Raw genomic sequence first — 18,652 nt, 5'->3', positions numbered from 1 at the left:
AGCAAGGGTAAAAACACTCCTTTATTTTCCCTTTTTAATTATCATTACTAGCCTGCTGGGAGAGGTATTGACTCCTGAAGAGCTTGTCACGGGCTGTACAGTGCAGCAGAGCCCCAAACACGGGTGAGATGCCCATCCCTTGGCAAACAAACTGCAGCAAAATCATGGTTTGGGTTGGAAGGGACCTTAAAGCTCATCCAGTTCCAACCCCTGTCACGGGCAGGGACACCTTCCACTAGAGCAGGGTGCTCCAAGCCCCGTCCAACCTGGCCTTGACCACTGCCAGGGATGGGGCAGCCACAGCTTCTCTGGGCAACCTGTGCCAGTGCCTCAGCACCCTCACAGGGAAGAACTTCTTCCTAATGTCTCATCGCAATTTCCCCTCTGTCAGGTTAGAGCCATTCCCCCTTGTCCTGTCCCTACAGGCCCTTATAAAAAGCCCCTCTCCAGGTTTATTGTAGCCTCTTTAGGCACTGGAAGCTGCACTAAGGTCTCCCCAGAGCCTTCTGTTCCCCAGGCTGCACAAGCCCAGCTCTCTCAGCCTGTCTCCAGAGCAGAGCTGCTCCAGCCGGAGCTGTTCCCGAAAGAGCACTCTCATGACTTAAAAAAAAACAAAAAAAAAAAAAGGAAAAAGTTACAGAATGGCTCTAAACCACCCCGGGCTGAGTCACTGAGCTTGCCAGGTGCTGACTGCTTGCAAACAAGGGTGGAAACAATGCGGGGGCCGGACATGGGCTGGATCCTGCACTTCCTCACAGCTCTTCCATTGTCCGGGAGAACAATCCTAACGCCAGCCGGAGAGGGAAGGGCCTTCAGCATGATGAGGGCAGGGTGAGAGCCGGGTCTCCTGGGCTAGCGATAGCAGAGGAGGACAGGAAAACCAAGCGGGTTTTGCAGCCGCACCATTGCAGGGATGCATAGACCCGTGCCCATAGCAGTTCCTGCAGCACACACAGAGCTTTGCACCCCGATATCCCCAAGGAAGCACACTTCAGCTGCCACAGAAAGCTTTTTAGATGGACCATTAACAAGCCAAGGGTTTGGAAGCAGATTTATGCTCCCATTTGTAAACAGGCTCATGAAAAGCGCCCTTAGAGGGGCGGAAATCAAGGGGTGATTTTTCTTCTTAAGACTGGCATAACACTTAAAAGTTCCCCTTTTAAGGCCGGAAAACACATAAATGGCCCATGGTACAATCTGAGAAGCAAAATACTGCATCAAAATAAATACACACACATACCCCCCCATACAGCTAGGAGGCCATTCCCTATTCCCTTTGAGGCCACGTGCAGTGACGGTGTGGCCAGGGCAGCCCAGGCTAGTGATGCTTGCCTGACCTCCACTCACACCTTCTCCTGGGCATTATCCAGGTTTCTCCTTCCCTTCCCGTTTGGAGGGGTCTGGACTGCGGAGATCACCCAGACCCTGCTCAGGATTTGGGGACAAAGCCAGAGAGCAGCAGCTGCAGTGCCCAAGCATCCTTGACAGCAGCATCCAGGGGACACGGTCCTTCCTCATCGCTGTGTTGTGGTAAAGGAAAGGGCCCGAATCCACCAAAGGAACATTTTGGCTAATAATGTCTAATTAAGACTTCCATTAAAACCCATCACACTCGTTAGAAAAAATATTTAGCAAGGCTTTCTGGACATTTTCCTTGCAAAATTATCACAGAGGTTAATGGATGTCTTCATTAAGGCATAATTTAAGAAAAATCACACTTTTTTTTTTTTTCCTTTTCTTTCTTTCTTTCTTTTTGGAGGCGCGGTGATTCAAACGCTTCCCCTCTGCAGCGTGGACGTGGTAAAACTGGGCTGCCTGTTCCACCCAGTGGTGGAAGCAGGGAGATGGCTGCCAGGCAAAGGCAAAGCCCCTCCAACAAAGGGGAGCGTCCCTCCATCCCTCCCTCTGGCATCCCCGGGAAGAGCTGGGAGATCTGCCACTTTCTCAGTAGTCAGAGGTTTGTGGCTCAGCGAAACACAGAATAAAACACTCTCTGCTGCCGTTAGGTGTGTAAGGCTGCATGGATGCTCTCACTTCAGTCTAAAATCAGGTTTTCTGATGGTTAATGTCTACCAGGCACCCAAGCCCTGGGAGAGCAGAGGTGCAGCCCCAGTGTGCCAGCACACTGCCCAGCCACCCCTTCTTTGGGTGTTGAACAGGAGAAAAGCTTGAAATCACACTTTCAAACACACAGAGAAACGTCTTCCCCACAAAGCCACCTAAAGCATCATGAGCATCAATTGCAGCCACAGAGTCTCTCTTCCATCCGAGCTGTCGGGCACACATCCTGCCAGTGCAGCAACCATGCGTCCATAGGTACAGACTGAGACAGAAAGGTTTGGAAACAAACTGTTTGACCTTGTCCTGGTCTCCAGGAAAGAGCTTGAAGAAACTTAAAACAGGTTTTAAGCCCAATTAAGATTGCAGGTGGGGTTCTCCATGGGGATCCCAGCCCTCAATGTACCCATCCCACCCTAGGATGCTGCTGGCCCCATCACATACCCTGCCATAGGACAGGGCCAGATGCCATTGCACCATTGCACCCCAAGGACATCAGAGCACCCCTCCACCTTGCCACCAGCCGATGCAACACCCACAGCCATCAAACCAGGGATGGGGAGAGGATTGCACTTCCTAAAGCAAGCGGGGAAGCTGTGGCTCCGCTAAACCAAATCCAAGGGAGGCAAAAGGAGAGACAGTCAGGGCAAGCACTTCCTTTTTACCTCTTCGTTTTTCCCCTCCTGTTTTAGAGGATAAAGTGCTCAAAAAGAGAACACTTGTGGGCCAGGCAAGCTGGAATGAGATGCTGAAGAGAAAGTAGTGGGGAGGCAATAGGCAGCGAGGAGGCAACAGGCAGTGAGGTCTTTCTGCAGCCCCTGCAATGCTTAGAGTGCTCACCCTGATCCAGGTACCAGGGCAGCTAGGCATGAAACTGCATCCTGCCAGAAGAGATACACCCCAAGGCACAGAGGAGCAGGGTTCTGTGTCCCCAAGACACGGTAAGGCAGCTCACAGCTTCCCTTGCTGCTATCCACCCATGCAACAAAACCAGCATCACCTTCTTCACCCAATGAAGCCTCTCCTGGGTGCCACAACACAGTGCAGGGGCACTGGACCAGAACATCATGCGTGAAAAAGGCAGGCAAAGGCACAGCCAGAGAGAACATAAAGACCCAGTTCTCAGCACAAGCAACAATTTGATTTGGAAAACTTGATGCTTCCCTGGGTTTAAGTGTTAGCAAATTATTCTACTAATAATTACAAAATGTTCCTAATTATTATTAAAAACAAAATCACTTTATAAATCCCATGCTCCGCTGTTGTTTCCAGCCTTCGGTGGTGGATAAATAATGGAAATCAACAATTATCACCAGGGCTGCTCAGCAGGAGGGGAGGATAATGGGGGGACTGGCATGGGGCTGCTTGCTCCTTGACATTCCACTGGTAGGAAATTTAACCCCCCGCTATTCCTTTCCCAAATCCAGCCCTCCATGCACAAGGAAGGAGAGAAGGACAAACAGAGAAAGGAGACAAAGAAACCAAAGGGATGCAGATCACCAAAATAAACCCGCACACACACACACAAAGCTTTGGCAAAGTCTTGGCAAAGCCTGGCGCACGGCAGCTGAAAAAGGGCTGGGGGACCTGCAGATGGGGAAGGGGACTGGCTGCCTTGTGGAAAGCTGGGTGCCTGGGAGCAAGGATGCTCAAGGAGCAGTTTCTGCCTCACAGGCATCACAGCCCAGCTTTGCTCTTGTGGTTTGGGTTTAGTTTTTATTTTGCCACCCCTGCTAGCTCAGCTGTTACAAGCAAGCAGGTCGGTTCATTATCCCAAGCTGCAGCAGCTTGGAGGCTCCTGACCACATCACGAAAGGAATTTGCCAGGAGGGAAAACACAAAGGCAAAAGAAGCTTGGGAAGCAGCAGGACCACACTCACCCCTTCTCCCTGGGTTTATAAATCTTTTATAAAGTAAAAAGATTCAGCACAAAGCTGATTCAGACCCAGACTTCTTTGCTAGCTTCTCTGTGCAACCAAATTATTGCCTGGTACTGAGAAGGTCAGAGAGAAAGAATGCGTGATTCCAGAGGACAAAAGTACAGTGCCCCATCCTCAAAATCAAAAGGGATAAAAGCCAAGACATTCGCAACTGCCATCATTCTAGCGCGGGGTTACCTTGCCATCATTAGGTTTCAGAGTAAAACACCAGCAGAGAAAGGGTTTAATAATCTTCCTTGAGGAGAACAAGCAAATTCCACCCAGCACGCTCATCCAAGGTCTCAAATGATTTGCCTGGCCTCCCAGTGATCCCCACTCCCACTTTTCCTCCCACCTCCTCACCAGCAAAATGATGCATTACACCTTGACCATGCAAGGAAGCCATAAAGCAAGGCTGAGGGACGAAGCAGAGCAAGATGAATGGATTTAATATCAACCCGAACGGAGCGTGGGCTATCGCACCAAATGAATTATTCATTTTGAATTCAGTAACAGCCTCCATTTCACATTGACCCACAAGCTCTCACGGGCATGAGATGCCAAAGAGGATTCGGTAGGCAGTCCAGTGGGTTTTAGGGTATGGCATGCCATCACCCATATGAGAGCAACACAACTCCACACCAGCCAGGAGGTCTGTGCCAAACCCAAACAGCCTGGAATGGAAACGAAAACCGGGCAAGATTGATATAGAAAACCTTCCTCCACCCCCACCTTAGTGATGTGTTGGTAATGACCCCTCATCACTTTGACCCTAACACACAATAATAATCTCTTCGGGACGCAAAATACCCCCAGATGAAGATTGCATCCTGCCTGTGCCTTTCGTGAGCAGCTAAGTGCCGATAAAAGCTGGTATTAATGAATCCCTCAGCGGCCCCGAGTTCTGCTGTCAGCACGAAACCACTCCAGTCTAATAGCCCCATGACAGGCACAGCCTCTATCCCTAGGGGTGGGAGGGATGAGAGAGGACTGAGGGGGGGCTAAACAATTCAACCCTAATTTTTCCCCACCGCTTTAGAATTAAGCCCATTTTGTCAGCCTTAAAATACCAAGGGATTTTTCCCATCTTTTTTCCTTGGTGACAATTCCCCTGGGTTTGTTAAGTGGCTCATCTCAAGCCGACGAAGGCTTTGAGCAGATGTCAGGAGCACGTGGCTCCTGGGAGCTGGGGTCCAATTCTGGCAGCATCTCTGCGAGGTCAGCCCAGCAGATGAAGAAAGGCAGGGGAATGCAATCCCTTCGAGAGCACCGAGACAAATAGAAAACCAACAAATTATTACTGCTAAACCTTGTGATGTGCCACCTCATGCCCACCAGAAGGACAGCAGTGTGCTCAGGTCCTTGCAGTATCTCCAAGGTCTAAAGGGATACAAGGAGACACTTGATGGCCAAAGGGTGCACACAAGCTACAGAGAAGACAGAGTCCAACCCAAGGTCAGATTTCTATTCAAATGCAGTTAATTTTTCCAGCAGTCCTAACGTAAGCTCTGGCTCAGGCTTTTAGGACTGGTTTTAACGAACCTTCAGGAGGGGCTGGCAGGTTTACTGGCTTTGGGTTCCTCACTAGTGTTGAGCGGGAACTTCAAACTCACAGGTCCCACTTACAACCCTAGCCTCTCATCTATCACCCCCGCATGGGAACTGGGAAATACTCTCACAGGACTGGGAGAGGGGAGTTATGGGAGCTCTGCTCTAAAGACAACATCATACCAGCTCCCAACAGTGCCCACAGGATCATCAAAAAAGCATCGTCTCATCATCACGCATATGCTCGGTGCCATTTAATCACCTGCTTGGTCTGCATCCACAGCATACTTCGGTGCCTTTCAGGATCCCAGATTATGTCAGTCAATCCATAAAAGACATTTCGACTGCCTTAGGCCTGACAGAATCCTGAATTTTCCCTCAAGGAGCCCAAATGCAAAGCATGCTCCCCATGCAAAGGCAAAATGCTCACTAGAAGCTCTGCAGAGCCCACACTAGGGCAGCACAAGGGGTTTCTCCTTCAGCATCAGCACTGCTGAGGAGTGGGAGCACAGCTAGAGACAAGCACTGTGACACAGAGAACTCAGCAAATTCCCAATGTACAGGTGTCTGGTCAGCACAGCTTTGATGGCATGAATACACCATGACCATTTTGGGGTTTGCATGAGAAAAGGAAACAAAAGAAGCCATGGAGATAGGTCTAATACCCACCCTGAGCAGGTTTGCTCCCATGCCTCTTTATAGAGGCCTAAACTGGTTTGGGTTGGAAGGGACCTGAAAGTTCATCTAGTTCCAATCCCCTGCCAGGGACATCTTCCACCAGACCAGGTTGCTTCAAGCCCCGTCCAACCTGGCCTTGAACATTGCCAGGGATGGGGCAGCCACAGCTTCTCTGGGCACCCTGTGCCAGCACCTCAGCACTCTCACAGGGAAGAACTTCTTCCTTATATCTAACCTAAATCTCCCCTTTGTCAGGTTAAAGCCGTTTCCCCTTTTCCTGTCACTACAGGCCCTTGTCAAAAGCTCCCCTCCAGATTTCTTGGTAGACTCTTGTGTCCTCCTATCCTTCATTCTCTGCCTTGTCCCATACAACAAGCACTGGGTAGGTACAACAATCTCCTCCTGAGAAGTTAGAAGCATTCAAGACCCCAACTTTCTCCACCACCCCAGGCAGCAGCAAATAGAATGGTCAACATCACCGAAACCTGCAGCAGTTTTACATTATCATTGTTTTCCCCACATTTCTGGCAAAATGACATTATTTCCCAGTTCCAGTCTTTAGCTAAAATGAGTATTTATTTTTCAATGACGAGAAAATGTCAGTTTGCCATAAAACCATGTGCGCTTTCTGTTTGTTTATTCAATAGTAGAGGAACGTCTCGCCAGAAACACTCCGGTTTGCAGAGCCCTCGCTCCGACAGAGCACTTCAGCTCCTCACGGGAATCCATCTCCTGGTGGGAGCAAACCCACATTCAGGATCAACCACAAAACTGAAAGGAATCCACCAGCGATGCCATCTGATGGGAAAACAAGGACTCTGATCCTTTCCCTGTTGTTGGAGCCCTGGCACAGGAAGGCATTGCCGTCCCTACGTTGGCCAGGCAGGAATGTGGCTTTTCATGGTGATAACCTACACAAGTTCCCAGGTCTAAAGCAGATGAACAAACAAGTTTCTCCATAGCTTGAATCCCAACTTTGCCATTTTCATATATCCAGAGTTACAGATGGAGAAGAAAAACACAGTGGCCACCCCAAGGAGCATCACCTGCTACACTTGCTGCCACCTGCACCAAAAGAGGTTTAAGTCACACCTCTTCCCATCACTCCCCCTTCTCCAAAACCAACTCTAAAGCCCTTTGACACCTGTCTTTAACCTTCTTCTTTCCAACCCGGTGGTGCCCACCTTCTGGAAAGCACTAATGAAATGAGGTTAGTTTCTCATGCAAAAAGACCTCTCCTTTTTCCTCATTCCAAACAGCATAAAAAAAACCCCTCCATCTTAATTGTGAAGAGACAGAAAGGGCAGCAAATAAAGCCAATCCTCCAACAGTAGTTGGGAAATATTCATCAGAACAGAGAAAGGAGATGAAAAGCAGCGAGCGCTGTTTTCATTGGCTTTTATTTTATATTTATAACCCTGCGCTATGGAGGCCTCCAGCAGGCAGCAGCGGGCTGGGGAAACCCAAAAAACACGGCAAAAAAAAACCCCAATTAATGCTGAAAATCAGAGCAGCTTCGCTGCAGCCGGGCCCGACGGCAGCTCCCGGCTCCCGCAGCTCTGCTGGGGGAATAACAAGGCAGATGAAAGCGGCTCAGCCTGCACAGCACTTTGAAGGCAACAGATCACAGAGGAGGCTTCCAGCAGGCTCACAGTGGCAACTGCTCACGGAGTTTGGCCATGGACTGACCGGAGCACACTGAGAAGACACAGGTTGACGGCTCCAAAATCCCTTGCCCAGAGCAACACTGCTTCAGGGCAGGTAAACAGTGCAGAGCCCGTTTCACAACAGGCATTATCCAAAAGAGCTTGTCTGGGGACAAACATTTTGTTAAGCAAAGCCCAAAACCAATAGAAGCACCTTGTTAGCCAAAACCAACCTTACCTTTGCAAGCCACGTTGTTCTCTGGCTCATAACCAGCCTTGCATGTACAGCGGCCGATGGGGACCATCCACTCCCCATCCCCATTGCAGTACAGTTTGATGGGCACATCCACCTCCTCGGCATTGGGGATGCAGGTGCCACGGGCAGTCACTAGAGAGGTGCTCTCTGCTCCTGTCATTGTCTCTGGGAAGATGGCAAAGTTCTGCACCACACTGGGGCACTTCTTGAAGAAGACCCTGACAGACAGCAGAGACATACAAGCCCCATAGTCCTGGAAAGCCAGGTAAAAGCCATTGCGGGTTAGGGGCCCAAAACTTCTCACTTCTGTGTTCACCTTCATCAACCTGCCACCAAAGTCCACCTGGGAGAAGCTCTCGTCAGCAGCAATGGTGTCCACTTTGAGGTAGGGTGCCTCTGTCCAGAAGGCAGACTTCTTGGTGGCAATGACAGAGTCTGTCTCGTAGTAGTAGAGGTTGAAGGTCTCTTTGCAGGAGCCAGGGACGTTGGGGAGGCTGCTGCAGTCCCGCACAGTGAAGCGCATCTCGGTGTAGATGCGGTGAGCTCCACGCCGGTTGATGAACGTGGTGAGGAGCCAGTTGTTCTGGTTGGGCTCGAAGACATTGCACACCTGGTACGTACGGATGGTGTTGAGGTTTTCGTCGTAGCCACTGACTTCTTCCCACTGCAGAAAGGAGAAGGAAGAAGTGATGAGATGGAGGCAGAGGGACCGGCAGTGGCCCATGACCATGGAGGTGCTGCTCACTCTGCAGAGGACTGGAAGGAGACTCCTAAAGTCCCAAAGGGGACTAGGAACATGGTCACGGGCACGCGACAGGATGCACGGGCAGAAACGCCACGTGGGACAGCATCAGGAGAAATCCTCACCCTCTTGCCCCTGCATGTCTGCCCCCATCCCTCCCATCTGAACATCTTTTCCATGTAACCATCTTAGCTGCCATGAGAAGATGTAAAAATGGGAAGAAATACGCTCCATGTATGTGGAGGTAAGAGGAAAAGCAGCACACAGGGATACAGCTTCATTAAAGCCTGAGCCAGCACATGGGCTGGAGAGTGAGGCTGACCTCAGGCTCTCAGCACGATGGGATCATTTCCCCCGGGAAAGAAAACTAACTAAATAAAACATCACCGCTGAGGAGAGACAGAATATAGATTTGCAATTCGATTTATAGAAGGGCATTAATATAATCCAGGCTACAATTTCAATTAAGGGACAGCGGCAAACTGTGAATAGTCTGTGACAGCATTAGAGTCCTACAGACTGATTTACAACCTCATAATCCATTCATTTTAACTAATCCATGTTTACAGTCTCTTCATAACAGCGTTATTTGTATGGCAATCTTTAAACAGCACTCTGAATATCATGCATAATTTCCAGGAGCGATGCTATGGCAGCATTCAGGGGTGTTTGTGCTTACATGGGGATACAACAGCAGATGGGTGATGCCAACCTGCTCTGTCACGTTGAGTCTTCCCAAAGAGATGATGCACCACAACCAATCCTGTAACCCTGATTTTGCCCTCTTCCATTTTCCATTTAACAACCACTTTCTTCACCTACTCTGCAAGCTTCCCCTTTGTAAAACACAGCCCTGATGTAAAAAAATCACAGGTTCTTATTTTGTTTTCAAAGCAGAGTCCTCCTCATGCTGCCAAGAAGTGCAGCAGAATGCTTGCTCCTGGGTCCACCTACTCAGCTCCACTAAGTTTAAGCAATGATCACAGCTCAGGGTTGCACACTGTTGTTAAACAATGTTTACCAAGCCAGCAATAAACTCTCACGCATCCAGCTGAGTCCTCTCCCTTCTCATTCTGTACCATGAAAGCACTGCAAAAAAACCCTCTCCACCATGGACAAACTGTGTGAATTTAATGCCCTTTCATTACCAGACACCTTTTCACATGAGAAAGATCCTCCCCAAACCAAGGGGGTTGGCATCGTTCCCCTGTCCCAATTCCCACCTGGGATGTGCATTACAGCCCTGTCATCCAATCAACACCAGATGACAAGCTCTCTTCCAGGACTCATCCACCAGCATTAACACCAGCCTCACTGCTCCATTGTCTTTGCTGCAGGAATCCTTCCCTTAGCCCCACCTGCCAGCTCCTACACCGCAGCCGGGTGCATGGGGGCAGACATGACCTGTTATCCTTTATTCCCAGTGCCCATCTGGGAGCCAGCTCTCTCGCCAGCTCCTTCTACAGAGCATCTCCTGAGCTTTGCTGCTTTCCTTTGCAGGGGGGTTGCAAACAGGGTCTCAAAACTCAGAGCCAAAACCTGCCAGCAGACCCTACCTGCGCTTACGGACCCAGCACATGGTGCTGGAAATAACATGTAATGCCACTTGGAAAACCCTCCTGAGGGTTTAGGGCCAGACCCTGATGCTCCCTTGGGAATCCCTTGAGTTCAGCAAGGGATGAATCCTGCAACCAGGCACTGAAGAGCAGCAGGTTCCTGTGTCTGGAAAGACCCGTGGTGCCAGCAGCTGCTGCCATCGATGCTCTAACAGTAACAAATGCATCATTTTGACAAGATCCCACTAAATAATTCACAGGGAGCTGGAGATTAAGACAATGTTATTCTCTGTCTCTACTGAGATTTAAAGCGCATCCAGTGGGGAGAGCAGAAGGACAGCCCACATCCTGCAGCCAGTCCTCAGCAACCACAGCCCCTGCTGCCCAGCTGGCATCTGAGCCCCAACATTAACGTCAGCATCCCCGCTGAGCCCCAGGGCACATCTGTGAGCTAGGGTGAACAGTCACGCTCAGAGCTCAGCACACCACAGGGAGATATCACTACTCAAAGGGACTCAAAGCCTGCACACAGCCCATGCCGATGGCAACCCCAGAGTCAAGAGAGGTGGCTCATCACATCCCTGCACCTCCAGCCCCAAGAGAAATGAGAGGAATCTGGCAGAAAGAGTTGACACTCCAGCAGTAGTCAGGAGCCCCTCTCCCATCCCCTCCCTCCTGCCCCAAGGTGCAGGAAGGTCCCACTTATAGATGGCAGCTACTCTTCTCCCTCTTGTTTCTTCCCTCTCTAGTTCCTCCCTTCTTTGGCTGTTCCTGTGATGCTATCGCTTGCAAAAGCAAGGCTGTCGGTGCACTCTCAATTTTGGATGGAGGAAGGCAGGGCAGAGAGGAAGCTTCTGGTTTCTTACCCTGTCTTCCATCAATCTGGGCTGAAAAGGAAATAGCACAGCCCTTGGCCAGCTGCTTTTGAGCACTGAAGACTAAAAACAAAAAAAGACCAACTAAATTTGGGGTCTTTGTTGACCCTAACAAGCAGAAATTCACACTTATCTTAGCATCTCTAAGCCAGGTTGCTCAGATGAGTGACAGTCTGCAAACCCTAACACCCACACTCTGGACAAGCTTCACCCAAATATTGACCATTACCACTGGATAAGCCAAGAAGTGGCACAAATCTGCCCCCAAATATTTGTTGCGAGCTATTAAATGAGACAAACCCTAACACTAAGAGCTGTAACCAACCAGCTCATAGAGACTACTGCATGCCTGGAGTAAAAGGTGCACAGCCTCATTTCTTTTGAGGATCTGGCCAAGTCAGTCACACCCTAAAGAAGATGCAGGCTAGCATTCTTTCCCCTTTGGTGCCATGTACTGGAGGCCCTGGGGACAGACTCTGCTGCTGTACTCATCCCTGCCTGATCAGTTGCCTGTGCTACCATGATGCCCATCTATCAGCTCACATCTCCTCCTACCACCACTTCTCTTCCCCACTGGCTGAGTCTCTCACTTTCTCTGCCAGGGGAATGTGAGTCAGGTTATTTTATGCTTCCATTCCTCAAAGGCTAGTATTATATAAAAAAGATGTTTTAAGTGCCTCAGGGTGTTTTGTTCCTCATTACTTCATAAAAGTGACATTAATAGCCAGGGAAGAGCACTGCCGAGTGCAATTATGGATGATGTTCCAGGTATGAAAGCTGTTTTGAGCCTACTAATGTTTCCTAATTACAAGCCTTTTGGCACAGGGAGAGGGAAGGCATGAGCAGAGGGATGGAGAGTAGTGATGGGGATGGACCCTTCACCTGGGAAGAAGACAGGTAGGGGAGGAGAAAGCAAGCAGAGAGAGACCACCTTTGCTGAACCCCCAAGACTGATTCAGAGAAGGCATGCTCAGCCCCAGACCAGCCATGCAGCTCAGCACAGATGTCCCATGCTAGCCCAATGGGGCACCACCGTTCCCACTACAACTTCTTCAGCTCCCCACCTGCATTTTAAGTTAAATAGCCCATAAGAGCCCCATGAGATCATGTAAGGATCAGCTGGACAAGTGACACTTACCCCCGAAGGCGGGTTGGCGGTCCAGCCCAGCTCGGCCGTCGCTGTCCGCGTATCCATTAAAGTTTCTGAGGAAACAGAAGAAAAGGAAAGCAAACTATTCACTCCTGAAGTTTTTGATGACATTATGGGCTTGGAGCCGCAGAAAAACATTCAGCTGGGTTCATAGAACATGCATCTGACGCTTGGAGCTGCTCAGAAATAAAGCAGCAGGTGCCCTAATACATCTACGAACAGCTTCACTCCAGAGCAAATGGTGCAGGACAAGATTCCTTGCAGAGTCTCAGCCTGAGCCAAGCCCATGCTGCCATCTCTGACCCTCCCAACAGTGTTATCAACTAAAACTATTTAAAAACTAAGAAGGATGCTGCATTTCATGGAGTCATTACATGCACATACAAAACCCCATCTAGGCCTGTAAGTGAGTTTGCATTAACTCCTTGGAAGCAGCAGGAGATTGGGGTGAAGACTCCTACCACAGGCAGAGCCCACCCTTTCCTCCAGAACCTCCATATGGGCTTTTCAAGTGGGTCCCATTCAACTTGTTCGCAGCTACTTGCTTCGCCCCACAACACCAGACATCCGCTTTTATGCACTGCATCTGTCTGGTGCCCTGAGTTGCCCTGGCACACAGTTGTTATTTGTCAGAGTGATTTCATATAAGCAAATAAAAATCACACTGTTTGGGCTGTTTTAGTCTGCTGGGGGTCTTTTGCGGGAGAATTTGGTCGGAAATGTTCAGAAGCTGTAATACAGCTGACATACCCTACTTTCAGCCTTTAAAAATAAACCCCAACAAAACACAACAAGAATAATAGCGAGAGCAACAACATATAGAAACAGATGGGGAAAATGCTCCAGGTTTTATTTATTTGTTTGCAGCAAGCAGACATGCAGATTCATTTCCTCAGTTCCTGTGTCTCGAACAAGCAGGAGGAGGAGATGCTGGCATAGCCGAGCATCCCCCGTTGCTCCCCTTTCCCAGGTCTTCATGGCAGCTTTACAGTGCCAGGAAAATGGGTGCAACCAGAGAAATAAAGGTCAGGAAATAAAAATCAGCCCAGGAACATGAACTGCCGCCGGACCACTGCTTTTAATCTCTCCACGCCTGCTCCAGCAATTGCATGAGGGAAATGAGAGTCCTATTAATCTTCCCACCCCTCCCTTTGCTGGCTGCTCTGGGATGGGAAGTCAGAGAAGCGTGACCAGGAACTCCCCACCCTGCTACAACTGATAAATGCTCTAACAAAATCCCTGCCGGAGCTGCTGGCCCAGCCTGGCTTCCAGAGGTAAGCATAGCCGTGGAGGCAGGGACAGCAAGGCAACCACCCCAAAGAGGGAACGAAAAGGTGCTCGGGAGCATGCAAGGCTTCTGTGCCCCTAACCAGTTCCAGGATGCTGCTGTGGCACTGCCAGGGAGCCTTCGAAGCCCACAGCACCCACACATTCACCCCTGGTCCATACAGCGCACACAAAACCATGGTGGCCTTCATGCTATCACAGCATGTTACGCTATACAGTTTCAGCCCTTTTCTGTTTGGCAGAAGCCAGCTAATATGATCCCAGCTCCAACTCCTCAGGACGAGGGGCTCCAGACCTCCAGGAAGTTTCTGCTCACCACCAAGCCTTCCATCCCTTGCAAACAGCCTCACACCTCATTAAGTTGTCATTTAATCCTAACTATGGCCCTTCAAATAAGCAGGCAGACATACCCATGCATAAATGGAAGCGAAGGCAGAAGCAAAAGGCTGTGCCAACAACTCCCAGTCCCCCCTCCCAGCAGGGCTATGCAGCGAGGGATGCCCTAAGAGCCCCTAAAATGATCACTGCTTTTCCCCACAGCAAATGCAGAATCCTTGTGCCACACACAGGAAACTGAGGCAGCAGAGCCCAGGGTGACGCAGGGAGCGTGGCCGTGCTGGGACCCAGCTCACTAACCCCATGGTAAGTAAGGACACACTCAGTTACAGGAAAGGCACTTCTTGCAAGGGTTTATTCAGGCAGTATTTTCACTCCATCATCTCCCTTCCTGTTCCACACACTTACAGCTTCCTTCCCCAGGTCATTGGGTTGGGATTTGGGATTTTTTTGGGGGTGGGATGATGACAGAGGAATGTACTTCCGATAAAATACATCTGCTGTGTGGGGCAGTAGCACGCGAGGACCAGCGCTGCTCTGAGGTGACAGCCACCAGGATCCCACCCAGAGGATCTCACCCCTTCCCTCCAGTTTCTCCCCAAAGGCTCTTAAGGAAAGAAAGCAGGGAGGCACAGCAGCAATGCTCACTAAACAGGAGACTGCAAAATAACTAATTAAATAAATTAATGACTTGAAACACAGAGAGGCTTTCGTTTGGAAGTTGTTGGAGCCCCAAGAGGGCTGTGTGGTTGTGGCCAGGGAGGTCGCACTCACAAGGTTTCCACACTGATGCGTAACTCGCACTTCAACAGCTTTGTGTTTCTAATGCAATTTGCAAACCAAAGGAAAAAGAGGGCTGAGAGCCACTGCTAAAACCTCGACCCTCTACAGACCAACTCTTGCTCAGATCCTGCCCTGACGCTACCATATACAAGAAGATCCGTAACCTGGTAAAATGGTTTGGTTGGTTTGTTGGGGTTTTTTACATAAACTGGTTAAATTTCAGCTCAAATTCCTGCTGAGCTCACCCAAACCCCGTGACTGCAGAGGCACTGGCACCAGAAGGACTCGGCTAAGCAATTTCCCATTGACCTCCGCTGCTTCCTCTTGGAGGAAATCTTGGCTTTTACTTCATTTTCTGGGAGGTTCAAGTAATCCCGTGACGCCAGGGGAAACCCCGCAGGGACGTTTATGGCCGGGCCACTTAGGGCTAAGGCTGCTGAGCACCCTCCTTCAGCGCTGGGGGGGTTGCAGATGACTCTGCCTCTTGCCCCAGTTCCTCGCAAAGCAATGAGGGACGAGATGGGGCTCTCAGGTCTCACGCCTCCATGTCTGGGCTGCAAAATATCGCTACCAGTGTGGGGACACAGGGATCACTCCCCCCAGGCATCCACCCCTTGGGAGCAGGCAAAGCAGGTACAGGAAGTAAGATCCCTTTGCCTGCTAGCAAGGGGATTACTGCAGAGCAGTGCCTGAGCGACATTAACCAGTGGAAACGCCACAAAGACACCTTGCATCTCTCCTCTTGCCTGCCTCGTCCTGCTGTGAGGACCAGTCCTTCTTATTTGGCACTGGGTATTAACGCTATCATCTTCCTGTGCCTCCTACAACTAGCACAACACCATTAGCCACTCCATGTTAACCCCATGCTGCCTGTGCACCTGCATCAGAATCCCACCACCTCCACTGTGCCAGCAGGCAGGCTCAGTGTCCAATGGGCAAATGCAGGTAAGGCGCTGCCCTCCCCTTGCCTGCTCAAGGTACAGCTCCTCCAGCAACAACTTTCAAACACGTGTGCAGAGCAGATGCCCAGGGGATGCTCTGCTCAGGGGAGAGCTCAATACAATTCACTTGGAGAAGTCTTCAGGACCTGAGCCTTCACTGAAGGCAGCTGACCAGGCTATATTGGCTGAAGTTCTCATTAGGGAGAAGACAAGCTCTGCTACCAAGAGCTGAGCTCTCAGAGTGAAGAATCTTCAGCTGTATACAGTAGATTTTCCTTAATGGACACATTACTTTAAACTAAGCCTTCACCATCTGTTCCAGTCCCTAATTATCAATACAAAAACAAACGTCTACTCACAATTACACTCATAACAAGTAAAGATGCCAGCAATTAGAATGCACCAGCATCCTCGCTGCTGAGCAGCACATCCATCTGTGATAGTGCTCATGCAATCCAGGCAGGAAGGATCCGCTGCCATTCCGGGCTCCCCTCATCCTTCTGTGCAAACCAGTGAGAGATGTGGCCAGAGCTGATGCCTGTGGTGGGATAAGCTGGATCTCAGAGAAGCAAAGGGAGGGCTGGCATCATTCAAGTTACTCGGGGCAAGAGTAGCCAGGTGGGGAGCAGGGCAGCGCAGGATCCACTGCAGGAGCTGATGCCACATCTCACCAACCACCCTTCCCATCAGGATTTAAGCCTCTTCCAGAAAAACCTTTCTGAACTAGCCAAAACAAAGTGAAACTTATTTCCTGAAATCCCCAGCTTGAAGCCTGTATTTCAGACCTCTCCAGCATGGAGGGGTCCTGCCAATCTCACCATAGAAGGTGGGACTTTTCCTGGCAGGGTGCAAGGTCTGGCTACAGGCAGAGAGAGGCGGAAGAAAGGAGACCAACCCAGTTTCATCCTGTTTCAGCACTGTCATCTGGACAGAAAGAGGTATGACAACAAATCTGTCCAGAGGGACCATAAAGAAACTTCCAGGACTGCTGCACTCCTCAATAGATGCCTTGGGAACATGGTCGCTCTCCCAAAACAAGAACAGCTCTTGCTCCTGCAACATAATGGCAGAAACCAGCCTAAGGCACTCAAAAGCAAATGCTTGGGCATATGCAAAGAGATGCAGGCATGTCTAAGACAACCAAGAGGAAAAAGATAGAAATTAAGCAAAATAAGGAGAGAGAAGGCTTGGTAACAACAGATGGGTAGAAGGAGATTTGGAAAGGATGCCAGCTGCTGGAAATAAGCCCCCCAAGATGCGTGGGGAGCAGAGGGGTGCATGTCAATAGCTGAACCTTTACAGGGAGACGGGAGGGCAGGCATTGAGTGAGGGGCAGGGCACACGTGGTCATGCAGGGCTTGGATCTAGGGTCCAGAGGGACAGAGGATGCTCTGTGGGTAGGATCTTCAGAAACTTGTCCTGATGTGCTACAGCACAAAGCAACCACTGATGGGTTCACTGCATGGTCCAGCCCCAGGGCATGTTCCCTGGGCAGTCCCAGCTCCATAGCATGACTTCCTGAAGAGGAACAAAAGCAAGAGTTTTTTCCACAAGCAAAGCACCATATTTTCCCCTTTATTTCAAGCTCATAAATGCCAAGCTTTCTTTCTACCTCCTCTTTCTCTCCCAAGAGCTTCAGCAAAATCAGCCCAAGGCAAGTGCACAGCTTGAGAAGCTTCTGTCCAAGTTTGGTGACATTACCAGAAAAAGGGAACTATAAGGAAACAGAGCCAAGATGCTTTATTACAAAGACTAGTGCTAAATAATATTAACTGCTATGATGCTGCAAGCTCTGCCTTCCCATGGTTGTCATGACTTCAGGCCAAGCCCAGATTGCATCCATGGCTTTCATCACCATTAATTATATGTCCATGATTGCATCACAACTCTCAATGTCAATGGGAAGAAAGTCCCACAGGTGCCAAGGGAATAATCTGAATTTAATTCTATTTCCCATAGATGAAGGGGTTCAAGCAGACACCAGGAGGTTGCCTGAGTAATTCCAGGTGCTCTCCATGACATTGCTTCTGACCACAACATCCTACAATGTGGTCCAGGTTCACCCATGGAAGGTTTCAATATATCCTGAGCTTGGACTAAGCTGGGAAAAAGCATGAACATGAGATGTGCGTGGCTCTGCCACAGGGACCAAGGCAGCAAAGTGCTGGGCACACATACCCCACAAAAAGCCTCTTCTACAGGAGGAGTCCCCATCTGGTTCCTGCTCCTAACTGGGAGGGGGCACTACTGCTCACCCCTTATGCCACAAAGGAGTCAGCAGCTACACTGCATGAATGCCATGACATCTCCAAGGTGGTTTAATTACAGTGCTGTAGAGGTAGGCAAGGTAAGAGCAGGATCAGCCTCTCTCCTTTGGTAAGAGCTGCTGCTCTGAACAGTTTCCTGAGAGCATCAGCTTCCGAAAGAGCCTCTTACTGTATCTAAATACTTTCAATCAAAAACATTACAGCAACAACTAATTACATCCCATCATTCCTATAGCTCTCTGCCTTTAATGGTGCATTTTGCTGCTATGGAATGATGTTGAAACTGCTCTGGAAGTGCATAACGAGCTCTCCCTATCAATCTCCCGCGGGTTCGTTATGAAGGATTACCCACTGAATAACGAACCCGTCAAGAAGGGGGAGGATGTGCTAAACAACAACAAAACAAGTCAACACCCAGCATCTTCTGCCTGTTTTTCCAAGGAAACCACCAATGCTCTGGGGTCTACATGAACCTCTTGGGGTAAAGGAGACTGCTCTGCAAAGACACCTTAACCATGACACCACCATCAACGGCCACCAGTCAGCACAAGATCTGTGGTGGCCAAAAAAGCCCTGCTTTTGGTTGGCAAAATAAAGAATTTATACATAT

The 18,652-nt window shown here is 49.7% G+C and overlaps 1 protein-coding gene across 3 annotated transcripts in view; it reads right to left on the bottom strand.

Moving 5' to 3' along the window:
• The window catches only part of EPHB1 (EPH receptor B1), a gene marked incomplete at both ends in the record, with an annotated part of 68,065 nt that overhangs the window by 31,408 nt on the left and 18,005 nt on the right, over nt 1-18,652 (bottom strand). For 2 of the 3 annotated variants that reach the window (XM_080622637.1, XM_080622638.1), the window contains 2 exons: nt 8,088-8,769; nt 12,417-12,481. In XM_080622637.1, the coding sequence (XP_080478763.1) occupies nt 8,088-8,769; nt 12,417-12,481 (747 nt within the window). Of the gene's footprint in view, nt 1-8,087; nt 8,770-12,416; nt 12,482-18,652 lie in introns of those variants that run through there. The other variant, XM_080622639.1, reaches the window with a different exon arrangement.

The sequence above is a fragment of the Psittacula echo genome, assembly GCF_963264785.1.
Source record: "Psittacula echo genome assembly, chromosome: 7".
In the NCBI taxonomy this organism is placed as follows: Eukaryota; Metazoa; Chordata; class Aves; order Psittaciformes; family Psittacidae; genus Psittacula; species Psittacula echo.
The sequence above is the reverse complement of the archived record's forward strand: the minus strand, read 5'-3'. Positions and strand labels throughout refer to the sequence as shown.